At 47.7% G+C, this 15,916-nt stretch overlaps 1 protein-coding gene across 10 annotated transcripts in view; it reads right to left on the bottom strand.

Annotated features, from left to right (window-relative positions):
* Positions 1-15,916, bottom strand: part of TANC1 (tetratricopeptide repeat, ankyrin repeat and coiled-coil containing 1) — a 270,909-nt gene that overhangs the window by 9,483 nt on the left and 245,510 nt on the right. For all 10 annotated transcript variants that reach the window (XM_053596909.1, XM_053596908.1, XM_053596910.1 and 7 more), the window contains 3 exons: positions 5,528-5,661; positions 3,896-4,019; positions 3,038-3,213 (listed from right to left, as the gene is read on the bottom strand). In XM_053596909.1, the coding sequence (XP_053452884.1) occupies positions 3,038-3,213; positions 3,896-4,019; positions 5,528-5,661 (434 nt within the window). The remainder of the gene's footprint in view (positions 1-3,037; positions 3,214-3,895; positions 4,020-5,527; positions 5,662-15,916) is intronic.

The following is a 15,916-nucleotide window of genomic DNA, read 5'->3' as shown; positions in this document are numbered from 1 at the left end:
AAAAAAAGACTAGGAAAATAAGTATTGGTAAAGATGTGAAGAAACTGGACCCCTTGTGCACTGTTGGGCAGAATGTAAAATGTTGCGGTTACTATGGAAAACAGTATGTGGTTCCTCAAAAAGTTAAAAATAGAACTACTCCCATTTTGATCCAACAATTCCCCTTCAGGGTATATATCCCAAAGAAATGAAAGTAAGGTCTCAGATGTTTGCATGCCCCTGTTCACTGCAGCATTATTCACAGTAGCTAAAACATGAAGGAACCCAAATGTCCACTGACGGATGAATGTATAAAAACCCACGTAACAGAATAGAAGTCAGCCTTATAAAAGAAGGACATTTTGACATATGCTACAAACATGGGTAAATCTTGAAAGTATTAAGGTAAGTGAAACGAGTTAGTCACAAAAAGACAAATACTCGATGGTTCCACTTGTATGAGCTACCTGATATAGTCAAAATCAGAGAGAGATGGTAATCTGGGGTTGCTAGGAGATGGGCAAGATGGTAACAAGTTATTGTTTAATGAACACAGAATTTTAATTTTGCAAGATGAAAATATCTGGCCCCTGGTTGTATAGCAACATGAATACATTTATCACTACTGAACTTCATATACTTAGAATGGTTAACAGCAATTTATTTATTTATTTTTATTATTTTTTTTTTTTTAGAGACAGAGTTTCACTTTGTCACCCTCGGTAGAGTGCCAGGTGTCACAACTCACAGCAACCTCCAACTCCTGGGCTTAGGTGATTGTCTTGACTCAGCCTCCTAAGTACCTGGGACTACAGGCGCCCACCACAATGCCCCTCTATTTTTTTCTTGCAGTTTGGCTGGGGCCAGGTTCAAACTCACCACCCTCGGTATATGGGGCCGGTGCCCTACCCAATGAGCCACAGGTGCTGTCCTACAGGGGTGGCCCTGCAGCCCTTCTGGGCTTCACTTCCACCTGCACCTGCTGGTCTACTCGGCCCTCCCAGTGTCCCGCTGCTCAGGGGCTTTTTTTTTTTTTTTTTTTTTAAATTTTGAGACAGAGTCTCATTATGTTGCCCTCAGTAGAGTGCCATGGCATCACAGCTCACAGCAACCTCAAACTCTTGGGCTTAAGTGATTCTCTTGACTCAGCCTCCCAGTAGCTGGGACTACAGGTGCCGCCACAACACCCGGCTATTTCTTGTTGCAATTGTCATTGTTGTTTAGCTGGCCCGGGCCAGGGTTCGAACCTGCCAGCCTCGGTGCATGTGGCTTTAAATGTTTACCATTTTTCTATTATTTTTTAAGTTCAATATACAAATATCCATTGCCATTAACAATTAGAGAATTAAACTTAACATGATAACATAAAATATGAACTACACAGAAATAATTCTTCAGAAACATCGTATTTCTACATGGAAAACTTCTATTTATTATTGAAAATATAAAAAGACACATGTCTGTATATATTGCAAAATTGTAATTAATGACTTTTTTTTTATTCGTTTAGGTATGTTATAACTCGAATTATCTTTCTAAGGATATTAGTACACCACATAGCAAATTCAGTTTGCTCGGGGGGTTCAGAAGGATTGTAGCAAATTTAATAGTAAATTTTATGCTATTTGTTTTTACCACAGAATTGCTTTTGAAAAACACTAGCATACTAAGCTCCTTCACTCTTCCCTAATGTTGACAAACATCGGAATTTGAGAAGGCAGCTGAAAAATCAAAGTATAGATAGGGGTGGTTTATTTAAATGTCTGTTTCTGAAAGTCAACAAGAAGTACAGTCCACAAGGTACGGGAAAGCGATGCCCTCAACAGCATGGCCTCCGCCAGCACAGACAGACGCACAGGGCCACAGCCTCCACCGCCTGCTCCTCCGCTCACCCTCTCCTGAGGCACTGCGCTCCAGAAGGTGGCGACTCCCGAGCATCTCAGTGTCCTCTGGCACCTGCTCATGTCTGGGGTCTGGAGCCTGCAAACGGTCAGTTTCTGAGATATTTTGTTTATTAAGATTTTATCCCTTCACACTTTGATTAGAATTAGGCATTTGGCAAAGAGATGATAGTGCCCCAAAGTGTTTTATATTATTTTTAGGCAATGCCACATAAGCTCTAAAAACAAATCAAGCAGGCTATATATACAATAGAACACTACTCAGCCTTTAAAAAACAGGTCATTCTTTCATTTGCGGCCAAATGGATGAAAATAAGCCTGGCACAGAGAAACAAATGCCATAGAGTCTCCTTTGTATGTGGAATCTAAAAAAGTGGAACTCTGACAAGGAGAAGGAAAAATGGCGGTAACCAGAGGCTGGAGGGGCAGGGAAAGTTTGGTCAAAAGGTGCAAAGTTTGAGTTAGGAAGAGTAAGTACCGATGTTTCATGTACAGAAGAGAGAATTCTAAATGTTCTCACCACAAAGAAATTACAAATATTTTAGTGATGGAAATGTTTATCAGCCTAATTTGATCATTCCACAGTTTATATATATTGAAACAACACACTGAAACCCATAAATATATACAATTATTTGTCAATTAAAAATAAGCCGTGCGTTGTGGTCTGAGGCTGCAGTCCCAGGGAGGCTGAGGTGGGGAGATTGCACGAGCCCGGGAATTCAAGGCTGCAGTGAACTATGACTGTGCCACTGTACGTGAGCCTGGGCAACATGCAAGTCCCCATTCTCAATAAATAAATAAATACTTAAAAAAATGAAAACAAACCAATGAGTTCATCATTTAATTAGCAATTTCTCACATGTGAAAATGGTTTCTGAACGATCCATGCTGGGATTTTATTGATAAGAATTACTATGAGGAAAGGGCGTGTACACGTGAGTACATGTGCTCACATCCGGGTCTGGTGCGTATGCAGTTTGTAAGCAGCTGTTTTTAAGGTGTTAAGAGTCTGTTAACATCTTTACTACAGTTCTGGAATACAGTGCATGTCTCAGAACTAGAGAAAAACGAAAAATTCCCCCCAACACACACACACACATACACACTCTCTCACAGCTTAGTTCCCGTGCAGGTGGAGGGGAGTGAACACTCACAGTCTCGGCATCACCATAAAAGGCAGCCAGGTCCAAGGGGGTGCGGCCATTCTTGTCTGTCTGGTCTATTGAGGCTCCTTCTTCAACCAGGTACTGGACCACCGGCCTGTGACCTTTCAGACAAGCCCAGCTCAATGCTGAAAGGCCCTCTTTGTCCAGAGAAGAAAGGGTGGCGCCTGAAAGAAAAGCCCATTCACAGAACATGAACCTTGTATGTCCACAAAGCGTGTTTCCCACCGAGAATGCTTGTCAGGTGGCACTGAGCCTGCTGGGGCTGAGCGCCATGTACGGGCGGCGCTACCCGTGCTCTGCACTGATGTGGATGGTAGAATGTGTCTACAACACGAGGCCTAAAATTTCCACCAGGAAGTACTGTGTGGGTCTGCCAGAGTGCTCTCTCGGTCCACCTGACAGAGGCAGAGGCTCACACCTGTAATCCTAGCACTCTGGGAGGCCGAGGTGGGGGGAGTGCTTAAGCTCAGGAGTTCAAACCAGCCTGAGCAAGAGCAAGACCCCGTCTCTATTAAAAATAAAAACAATCTGGGCAGCTCCTGTGGCTAAAAATAAAAACAATTCAGCTGGGTGTTGTGGTGGGCGCCTGTAGTCCCAGCTACTCGGGAGACTTAGGCAAGGGGATCTCTTAAAAGCCAGTGGTTCTCAACCTTCCTAATGCTGCAAACCTTTAATACAGTCCAAAGGGGTCATGAGGCACAGGTTGAGAACCACTGTCTTATGCCCAAGAGTTTGAGTTTGGTGTGAGCTATGATGCCATGGCACTCTACCCAGGGTGACAAAGTGAGATGGTCTCAGAAGAAAAAAAAACAAAAAAAGAAACCCATGCAGGTGATACACTGCTACCTTTTGAAAGGAGGAATTCCACCGTGCTCAAGTGCCCTTCACAAGCAGCTAGCATGAGGGGCGTCCGGCCCTGCTTGTCACTGAGGTTCACGTCACAGCCGTGCTCCAGCAGTAATCCAACAATCTGAAAGAGACGCCCAGAATCACTCTCCCTGCTGCGTCTTCAACTAGTCTCCAAAGCCAGACCTTTCTCCTGACCTTTAAAAGCAGTTGAAGGACTCTCTTAAAAATCCCTCTGAGGTTGTGATCCATGGGGTCTATAGAGTCTTTCCACTGTAGTCCTTTAAACAGAGCATTCTTCCAAATACATGGTCTTTTAAACATGCCCAATTCAATACTCCATCTATAAAACACACACCAGCTGAAACAGTCACCTGGAGGTGACAGGAGGCCAACTGTGACAGAGTCAGGAGCTCACAGCCATACAGATGTGCTGTGACAGAGCCCAGGTCCAGCAAGTGGCGGCCGTGGGGGCCCCTGAGCTGGCGCTGAGGCTACCTAGGCCTTGTGGCAGAGCACAGGACTGGGAGAGGCAGGGAGAGGCACAGAGAGCGGCTCACCAGCCTCATCCCCAGGCACTGTGCTTCCCTAGACTCAGGGCTGGGGGTGGCCTGCCCTTCGCAGAGGGCAACTTATAGCAAAACCTCTGGAAGGGGATTCCCATCCTCAGGAATGTGCCTTTAAACTGTGCGGTAGTAATGTTGGGAGGAGACACGAAACAGACAGAGGTCTCCCACAGCCTTCAGCCCAGCGGGAAGTGCTTCCTGGGCTGGTAAGCCGGGAGCCCCTCCTGGGCACACTATCACAACAGCAGCAACTGGAGGCTGCCCTCCCACCGCCTTCTTGCTCTTATGCGCCAACTGCATTAACAAATGCTTTCCAAACATCCCTAGCCTACGAAGCGCAGAGACCAGCAGAGAGTACACCACAGAATACCAGGTCCCAGCGTGAGGAACAGGGAAGACGAAGGACAAACCTAGCTCTTAGGAAGGGCAGGAGAAAAGCCACGTTCCTGAGGGCAGCACACTAAGCTTCCTCCCCCCGGGGAACTAGCAGGAATTGGCAGAGACACGATTCCATGATGTAAGCTTCGGTCCAGAAAATCCTTCCCATCATGGCCAGAAGATCCCTGCAGTTGTGTGTAACCTGGTGCCAGGTGGGGTGGGATGTGGTCATTGTTTACGACAGGGATTCCCTGCTCCCCTGAATTAGAGGCAACCGTGCATCATTCACAACATAAGAAAACCAGCCTGACTCTCAGAGCTGAACTACAGGGAAAACGTCTCCTTTTCCCAAGTCCACAGAACCGTTCTTCTTTAGGTTTGTGGGACAAATGGGCCACAAAATACCAACTATCACGTACTTAGAGCAAAGCCCCTCCTAGTGTGACAGGCCGCTGTTCCACTGCTCCCTGCAGCTGGGCTGACCCTGGCCTGGCTCCCCAGCCCGCAGGCCGTGTTATTCTGGCAAATATTTGTCTCTATCAAGTAGTCCTGGTGTCACAAGCAGAACGTAAGAATGGAGAGAAAAAGAGACAGGGGTCAGGAGAGCTGCATGTAGCCTCAGGAGATGGGCAATGGTGAACCTGACCCCCGCTCACTGCTTCTGAAGCATTCAGAGTCCCCTGGGTACCTGCCAATGTCCCTGGCGTGCTGCACAAAACAAGGGTGGAACCCCTCTCCTGTTAGTCCGGGACACAGCAGCTCCATGCCCCAGCAGTAGCTCACAGACCTCCAGCTTCCCTCTTCCTGCAGCAGCAGTCAGGGCTAAAGGAAAGTCATGGAGAGAGGGAAACTGTTACCACGTGGTAGATTAAAGGCGAACAAGAATTCTTTGACACTTCTCCCTCCCACTGGGAGGTACAGGCTATGTGTCCTCCCCCTTGGAGCCTGGATGGGCTCTGTGACAGCGCTGACCAATAGAACACGTGCCAGTGTCTGGACCATCTGGGTCCAGGTCCTAAGAGACAGGCTACTTGCACTGTCTTGGAACCCAAGTGCCATACTGTGAGGGAGCCCAAGTAGCCCTGTGGTGAAACCCACAGAGAGAACTGAGGCCCAGGTGTGTTGACAGTCCCAGATAAGCTCCCAGCAGACAGCCAGCACCAGCAGCCAACCACGTGCAGGAGCCATCCTGGAAGTAGATCCCCGCCTAACTCAAGCTACATCTCCAAAGCCACGTGAGCAGAGGTGAGCTATCTCCACCGTGCCCGGCCCAAATTATTGATTCAGGAAGGACTACATTTTCTTTTTTCTCAGCAAGAGATAACCAGAATGTAGTGTAACATGAACACATTAGTATTATTGTTCAGTCTAGCTTCTTAGCCTCAAGTCATAAAACTTTATTCAAGAATAATTACTGAGGCAGTCAAGAGCACATCATAGCATCCCTGCCTTCACGGAGCTTAGAATCTCTTTACTATGCCAAGATTCAGAGTTCAGGAACTCAAGAACGAAATAAAGAGAAGCTCCAACTGCAGAGGGCCTTGAATGCTTGGTAAAGAGACTTGCATGATCCCAGAGGTGGCCAGCTGCCTGCTGGAGGATAAAACAAAGGCAGAAGGAGGTGGAGAGAGCAGGTCGGTCGGGGGCTCCTGACGCCCTCAAGTCAGGGACCCGCCTCCCCAGTCCCTGCCCCAAACAGGGTGAGGCGGCGGAAAAAGCGGGGGTACAGGTGCTTCTGCTACATTGTGTGGGTCACTGTCTAGGAAAGGACAGCAGCAGTGGCCATGACAATCCCCGACAAGCTCCCCTGTGAGACCAGAGGACAGGGAGGGCTGAGCGGTACGGACGGAGACTCCTCAGTCAGGACAACAGAGAAGGAATGAGGCGGTTGCGTGTGATGCTCTGGTCCCTGGCGCATGCCTGGGACAACTCTTGTTTTTAACTATAGCCTTGAACCTACAAATTTCAAAAGGAGAAGTGTTCCTACCTGTCAGTAAAACAGACCACTCAGGCTGAAAACAGGAAAAACACAGGAATGGGCCCTTCAAAAGGTGAAGTCCAAAGGCCAAAAACTTAAGAAAAGTGCCCACCTCATCAGTGGGTAGCTGAGAAATGGGTGTGGGACAGCGGGAATGCTTGGGCACCGCTGGGGATGAAGATGGGCGGCTGACCCAGAACACTTTGGGAGTGGCAGACCCGGCCACCCCTCCTGCAGACACGTGCATTGCAGGCAGTGCTTAGGGTGAACCAGAAAGTTGGGCCGTAGCGCTCTCAGCAACACTGGCCACTCCAGCCCCAGAGGCCACAAGGAGACAACACCCAGAAATGGTGACACAGTCACACAACAGAATGCTACACGTCAACAAAAATAGCACTGGGGAGCCAAATGCAACAGAGTGGGCCTCACAAACTTAACATTGAGTCAAAGAAACGGAACACAAAAGAACGCACAGAGGTGACCACTAGGAGGGCGGACCCAGCTCCGTCTCCAGGCACGTGTGGCCCAGGCTTCCGTGGGAGCCCTGGTCCCAGGGCCGCTGCCTGCCTCACGCACGTCTAGGCCCGCCTTCCTCGCAGACCCTCTGGTGCCTACGGTAGAGCCTGGAGAAGCAGGGGGTCAGCTCCTCATCTGTGACCTCCTCTGGCCACAGTGACCACAGCTGCTACTCAGCATGGCTTAACCTCCGAGAGTGCCACACCAGGAAGGAGGCAAATCTGACACTGGGGATGACACAGCTGTTCCTCCGAGGAGCAAAGTCTCTATGGACTGTCCTGACTCAGGGTGGCATGGCCGGTGACTTCACCTCCTCACATGTCAGAGAGGTATTCACATCTGTGGGGCAGGTCCCCTGAGATCTGCTTCCAGAGAGGGAGGTGGCAAGTCTCACAGGGGTGAGCAAGTGCAACACGCTGTCCTATACTTGGAGACCTAAGGATGAAAAGATCAGGCCTGGGATACCACGGGGAAAGCCCCCTCATCTCCCTCCTTCCAGAAGGGTAAGTGTGCGCTGGCTTCTCGTCTGGTCCTCACTCAGCAGTGAGGGGACCGTCCCTTCTTCAGTGGCCTCATCCCAGACCAGTCCATGTAAGGGTTTACACAGCAGCCTGGGGAGGTCAGGAGAGACCAGCCCCGCCAATTCTGAATATCCTACACACTATTACTTGTCACACGTGGACGACAGCTTATTTCTTTTCAGTCAGAAGGTCATCATAGTTCCTTACAAAGATGTTTATGAAGAGCTCTGTCTTGGTCTGTGGTTACAGCAGACCACGTGAAGAGCACAGGTGGGGGAGGGGAAGAGGAGGCCGCAGTCGGGAACTGCCTTCCAGCTTCCCAGGCCTCACTATGGGCTCCAGGGGAGCAGGTATCTGCCACCTGTCATATACCCTGACTTCCAAAGCAACAGTATTTTTCCATGAGGAACAGGAAGTTCTGATGGTGGGGTCTCTGTGATAGGACAGCACTTTGCATGGTCCCAAGGGGTAACTAGTGAACCCAGCCAGGGCTCTCATGACAGGTCACCTGTCACCACGGTGTGTGTTGAGTGAGTCATCCTAGACGGACTTCTCGGTCCTGGGATGCAGGGGACATCACTCAGGACTAGAGACCCGAAATCACAGTTCTAGTCTCCACTGCTGTGTGACCTTGGCAAATCCACAAGGTCTCTGGGCTTCAGATTTACAAAGAGTAAAAGGTTCAGCAGATGCTACTGTGATTTCCTTAAGTGGATTGTAACTATTTAAAAATTTGTAATGAACACAACATTCCCCATCTCATTTGCTGTTACTAAATTCTACACTTGAAGGCCCAGCGCATGAACGTGGGTGACCAGCCACTGTCACTGGCAGTCTTCAGGACACTGCTTCTGTCATCTTTGCAGTCAAAGACTTTCTCAGAGCTACAAGAAGCACTGTCTAACGACAGCTGCCATTGGCGTCACTCATCTGCATGGTGTGAAGGTTCTCATGACGATGCAGCCAGGACAGAAGACAGAAGGGAGGCGAGGCTGGTACCACCGATCTGAACCACGAGTACCGCTCACGTTCTGTATCACGCAAACAGGCCCCTTGTCCTGACTGAGCAGACATTTAAACTTATAAATCTGCATTAACAGAATGGTATTTGTATCAGTTTTATATACGGATGAACTGAGGTAGAAGTGAGGGCTCCCATACCCAGAATGTTGTTTGAAAACCAGCGGCCAAGTGATCCTGTCTGCACTATGAGAGACCAAGCAAGCTGGTCTTGGCCCCCAATGTCCTAGGATCCCTATCACTGCGTCCTCCGTGATGTATGCGAATATGTACTTGATTGCCGCCAACAAAGGCTCAGGACCCTTTTATACTGTAGGAGACCAGAATTTGCTACCCCAAATATGACTATAGGAGGCCAGGATATACCACCCCCAAATATGCCTTACTGGCAGAAAGAAACTGCAGACATAGAATCTCAACCCCCCCCCCACACACACACACAAGGCACCCTTTTGTAAGAAATTTACATCTCTAAAGGAAATCTCCATTTTGGAAAGTGTCTTCCTCTCCATTCTAGGAAGGAGGAGGGTAAATCACTAGAGACTCCGACCCATGGAGAATCCACGTCACAAACCTTGTTAGCTGTGCATTCCCGGGACACCAGCTGTCCTCACATCCTTCATCTTCATCTCAGAGGACAAGTATATTTAGGACTAAAGTCTGTGCCACTTCTGGGAGGTTCGCTCATTTTCTGGGTTTCTCCCATGTATATGAAATGAGGTATACGTTTCATTAAGCTTCTGTTTGCTTTTCTCTTGTTAATCTGTCTCTGGTCACAAAGCTCTATCCCAACTACAACAGTGATGGGTAGGGAGTGTGAACTAAAAGAAAAGCTTAAGCCTCCCCCGATGGACCCCGTCCTGGCCAAGGGGGTACCTTAACACTGAGTTGGCAGCCATGAGAAAGGTGAGACGTCCTCATCATGCCTCCCACCCCCTTCTTAGAGACATCCTCTGTGACTCATTAACAGGCCTGCAGGTCCTTGATACAGTAATAAACCACTTCAGTCTGGGTATCTGGCCAGTGGCTTGTCTCTACTTAACAGATCTTATCTTGAGGCAGACGTTTCCTTCTGACTGACCCCTGGACTTTCAGACAAAGCTTAACTCTTTCAGCCAGTTGTCAACTGAAGAATCTTTAAATCCATCTACAACCTGTAAATACCCCCTCATCTTGGGGCCAAACCAATGTATGCGTTTCATGTGCTAATTTATAACCTTAGCTGTTAATTCCTGTCTCCCTGAAATGTATAAACCCAAACTGTAACCCCACTACAGTGATCTACCTGCCCGAGGCTTCTTGGGTGTAGCTCTGGGTCATGGTCCTCAAATTTAGCTCAGAACAAACTGAAATAATTTTCTCCTGTCTACCTAAAAGAAGCCTTATCTGGATGGATATCCCCTGCATTGTGCATTATCTGGAGTGATCTGTGTGACCCTGTGAGTGTCACACAGATGAGATGAGTGAGATGAGTGTCACCTTATGAGAGTTTGTGGCTGAAGATCCCGTGTTCAGCTATCACCTGGCCTGGCTGCTCTGCAACTTCAGTTGGGGAGCTCCTTCTCGTCCTCTGGTTGTGACTGACTAGGAGGAGGAACCAATCGACAGGGACACCCATACACCTGCGCAGCACATATGCTCCAGAGAGAGGCCAGTGACCCACAGGACTCCGTCTGACAGGAGCTAAAGTGGCCCAGCCACCACAGCCATCATTTGTTTACTTGGTAAACAAGTTTTGTCCTCATTATAAATGAAGGCTTTAAATCAGAATTTCTGTTGCATCTGCTACTGAATTTTTGCAACAGCAGCACATTAGAAATGATAGCCCAGGACTAAAAATAGGGACTATGTGTTTTAAGGAGGCTAGGAGAAGCCAGAAGTTGGAGCAGCTGACAAGGGATGACGGCGCCACCCTGGGGCCTGGTGACTGGCTGGATCTTGTCCTGCTCCCGCTCCTCCTCCAGGGAGGATTGGCTGTGACTTACTTCCTTTCCAGGGGGCTGGGAACCTGTAAGCACAGGAAGCCTTTGCTCAGGCTGAAAGCACATCCCCTTCTACACACAAATGCCCAGAAAGGCTGTGGGTGGACATTAACATCGTTGTTTTCCTTTTTCTCCTCAGACTGAATACTTTCTGGCCATTACTGCACATGCCTGAGGCTAGGGAGTATCTGAAGTTCCAGCAGCCACAGGAGGTACAGATACCATATAAGGAAACAAGCAACTGAAGGGCAAGGAAACAAAAGCACAGAAAACTACCCTCAGGAAGCCCAGCCATTCTGTGGAAAAGGCTGAGCCCCACGCTGACCACTAGGCTCTAAGGAGGGTCAATGGCTGACCAGAAACAAAGAGGGGAGGGGTCCACGGCGGGAGAAGAGTGCTCCCTGCTGGTGGGGTAACAACTCATCATCCGCCAAGGTGATGCAAAGGTGAAGGAGAAACCAAGACATGGTATGAAACAGGAGCTCTAAAATCAACAGGAACATACGCCACTTTTCAGGACTCGAGTTGGACACAATTTCTTTTACTTGTAAAATCTTTTTCTTTTTTCTTTTTTTTTTTTTGGCCGGGGCTACGTTTGAACCCACCACCTCCAGCATATGGGGCCGGCGCCCTACTCCTTGAGCCACAGGTGCCGCCCTACTTGTAAAATCTTAACAAAATGGCATTTGTGAACTAAATTCCCATGAAAACACACATTTTCTGATGATCTGAATAATTTCACCTCAACAACACTGTCCAAGGTCTTCAGAGCAAGGGTAAAATGCTCATTTTAAGAAAAGCCTGACTGAGATTCAACCATCTGAACTTATCAGTAAGGTATCAGTAAGATATAGATCTTTGTCCCCAAAAAGGGATCCTTTGCAGAAATATTTTACATTTTAAGGTTCTCTGCGAAAAAATTTGATTTATAAAAACTCGGCGGTTAACTTGCCAGGAACGCAGTCATTCCATAAACAGGACTGTTACTAACATTTTATAGCAGCTGGGTGTGGCGGCTCACACCTGTAATCCTAGCATTCTGGGAGGCCGAGGCAGGTGGATTCCTTGAGCTCAGGAGTTTGAGACCAGCCTGAGCAAGAGTGAGACTGTGTCTCTATTTAAAAAACAAAAACAAAAACTAGCCAGATGTTGTGGCGGGCGCCTATAGTCCCCGCTTCTTAGGAGGCTGAGACAAGACAATCTCTTGAGCCCAAGAGTTTGAGGTTGCTGTGAGCTGTGACCCTACAGAACTCTACCCAGGGTGATAAGAGTGAGACTCTTGTCTTAAAAAAACAAACACCACAAAATTTTACAGCAGATCAGGATGTTCAGCAGAACAGTCCTAACAATGTACCATTGTTCCCTCCCTCATGTGCTTCTGGATCCAATTTGGAGACTGAAGAGACGAGCAAAAGGGAGGTAAACCCAGAGAAGCCCCTTCCCTGCAGACACCTGCCTTTCGTACAGGACACAGCAGGGACCTCACCCATTCATTCCTCGAGCACGGCCGAGCAGGCAGGCGCACAGTTTGCACCTGCATAACACACTTCCTGCCACCACGCAGAGGGGCAGAGTTCTGCTTCTCTATCTGTGCAACTTCCTATTATACTGGCCCCTTCCTGTCTTTTATAGAAGTAAGTGGAAAATGAAAAAAAATGAAAGTGCTGACACCAGTAAGCAGCAGGGTTCTAATAAATGTCATCTAATTGTGGCCAAGGTGAAAACCACTAAACAAGGAGGCAGGTCTCACCTTCAGCTGGTGGCTCCAGGGACCCCACTCAACCACCAAGGAAAAGAACAGAAAAGCATATACCTGGATTGTGGTAATTATGCAGCTATTTTACCTAAAAGATAAAATGTAATTGGGATCTTAGGATTTTTTTTACACTCTGGGAATGACACACCCCCAACCCCCCAACACCCCCCCCCCATTTGTAACAACTGCCTTTTGAAGTTACTAATATCCACCAGGGCTGACTGTGGCCTGTGTTTTGCTTTGTTGCCCCTTAGAGCTGGCTCAGAGCAGCTGGCCCCCAAGCCCCCTGACTGAAAATAACACCCCTGTCTCTACCAGAACATACCCCCCCACTTCTAGGCGTAGGGCAGACATCTACAGAAGCGCATCTCAGAGCCTTGCTTTGTTAGGCATTTCCTTCCATCTCTGAGGACAGCGTTTGCCTTAGGTATAAAGACAGACTCTCCGAGAACTGTAAGTTCATCTCTACAAAGACTGGATAGTTATTTAACTGAATCTTCAACAATTTAAAGGATAAAATGAAACATAATAAAGATTCCTCTTACTAAAAATTGTGCTTGCACTGGCAGACAAAGCCCTGGGGCCCCGGAGTCTAAGCAAGCCTCCAACATTCCCCAGACTTGACCCTGGGGGGGGGGGGGGGTGCGGGTAGCAATCACGTGAATGGGGGGTTGTGTGCCACTGTGTAACATTTCAGTCCCATGATACTGTACTGTGTCTTTACTGTACCTTTTCTATGTTTAGGTTGATAAACACCACTGGAGCACTGAGCACAGCCCAGGTGCAGGTGTACAGCCCAGGGGTGCAGCGGCCACACCACGCCCCCCCTCCCCTGCCTCTGTGTAAGAGCACGCTCAGGTTCACACAGGGAAATTGCCTAATGAACATTCTGAGAAGCTTGGGTGTTCTTTTGAATTTAACAACTCCTTGCTGTTGGTAACACCTTCCTTATTGTTCTCTGTTTGGCAAAACTCTCCCCAGAGGGCCAAAATCTCCCAAGGGCTATACTGAGGGCGACAGGCTGTAGCCAGGACCAGATCACCAAGGAGCTCTTTTATAAAATGTGCAACCGGCAATAAACAGGACTTTACATGTGTGACCAAAATGTCTTTCTTTTCTACTCTTCACCTATGACTTCATCTTCTTCAAGTGGTTGCAAAATAACTGTAAGATTCCATCACTTAAACATTCACTTACACACTCTATTGACCAAATACATCCTGTAAATAATGTATTATAATAATAATTAATATTAATTAGCTTATCATAACCAGGCAGCATATAACATCTATTGAACACTTATCACTGCTGAGCAGCGTGCAAAGTACCATAAATGAATTCTCCTTTAATCTTGGTCAAAACCTTTGAATGATGTGTCACTATGGTGTCCATCTTATGGAGGCTGGATCTACCCCAAGCATAAAGCAAATCAGAGTCAGAGGCAGGAATACAGCCCAAGCACCCAGACTAACCTGCAGTCATGGTCTCAATCACAACAGGGAGAGCCTACCATCCTACTGTGACACTTGCTTCCCACCCAATGCTCTTGGCCCTCCGTATTCACAGATGCATTCAACACACAACCAACTTCTAGGAATCTCTGTGGTACAGATGAAGAAAACAGGCCTGGAGAAAAACAACCTGCCTAACGTCACATAGCTAGTGGGAATCTGACTAGAGTCTGAGTTCTTAACTCCTCCCCTGTTGCCCCTAGAAGTCAACTTTAAATTAAATATACATGTCGTCAACGTTTTCCATCCATGTTTAGAACAGAAGTTCCAGAAAACACTTCTCTTTTCTTGAAGAACTGCTATGCTTTCTCCCGTGGACAACAGAACAGTCAGCAATGACGGTGTTCCCTTCTAATTCCCGCCACAAGGCATCCTCCGGCACAGTTGTCGCTCAGGTGAGTGGACATGCAGGACACCACGGCCTAGGCATCTGTGCTGTTGCTGTGTCTTATTCCTGACTTAATGTTTTTCTATTCTTTTATGCATTATTTCAGATAAACAACTTCAAATCCTTTGAAGAATTATGTCTGCTATAAATAACATAACCTCAATTTTAAAAATAATTTCCTAAAACATAGACAACATAGATCATATTTCATACAGACATTTTCTTCTGAAAATCCAAAAGAAGATCACAGCTTCGGACAGCTGCCACTTCTAAAGCGTGCTGAGAATGTTCCTGCTTGGTAGATTGGGTTACACACCAAACCATTTGCAGCAGGCACAACATTCTCTTTCCCTTCTCTTGTTACAGCTCGCCTGTGCTGAGGAAGACTTAGTTACATGCAGGACACCACTCCAGGCCTCAGTGTGAAAGGGGAGCATTTCTATAAGACCAGTTCACACGATGTCACATCCTGCCTCAAAAACACAGAAAGAATACAAATATTGTTTCAATACTGTCTGCCCAAAAGGAAACCTTTATTCTTCTGGGGGACTTCAGCCCTTCCAGGGCTGAAGGAAGAACAAGCCACATGCTGTCTCTAAACTACCAAAATGTGGACGAATGCATTCTTCCATTGAAGGCAGTACTTTTTAAGTTACACAGACAGAAATCACTCACCAGCTGAACGGACACTAGCTGCAGCAAACACAACTTGTCTTAGGTGATCAAGGCACCAACTCCTGAGATGTGCCCTCCAGGTTCTCCACACCCACAGCCCCAATAGGGCAGGTCACGCAGACCACCAATCCCTCCACCGTCCCGGCAGAGGAGCCATCTCCAGAATGCTGGAGGCGAACCCCAGGGGTCTGCAAGAGTAGGTGGGGGCAAGGTGTACACACACCCAGCTCCCCACTGCTGCCTCCCCCCATCTGCCTTCACTGTTTGGAGGACCCCTCCTCCCCTTACAGCGTCCACACTTACCCCACCTACCTCCCTACTGTCAGGGTCTGGGCTATCCCCTCCTGCACCCCTCCAGTGCACTGAGTTACTGCCCTCACGTGCTCTTATGCCAAAAAGAACTAAGAACTTCCGCCTTTATGTGGACTGACAGCATCCTGCATTTCCATGTCACTAATCTTACCACACCTTCCTAAAAAGCATACACTGGCAAAGAAAAGAATACCTAGATCAGGACTTTCCAAATCCCAGCACTGGATGGGTTGGATGCTCAGGACCTCCCAAAATTCTGGTATCTTCAGCGTACAAGAGAGAGTCACTTAGCTTTTCTCTACAGGAGGCATTTAGAAAAGTCCATGTGTGTTCAACACATTCTCCACGTGTCCCAATAAACAATGGACAAACCATTTCCTCCCAGTCTCTCACCTGAAATTCTAACCTGAGTTATGTG

This window comes from Nycticebus coucang, chromosome 7 (assembly GCF_027406575.1).
Source record: "Nycticebus coucang isolate mNycCou1 chromosome 7, mNycCou1.pri, whole genome shotgun sequence".
In the NCBI taxonomy this organism is placed as follows: domain Eukaryota; kingdom Metazoa; phylum Chordata; class Mammalia; order Primates; family Lorisidae; genus Nycticebus; species Nycticebus coucang.
This window is presented reverse-complemented; position numbering and strand designations above follow the sequence as displayed.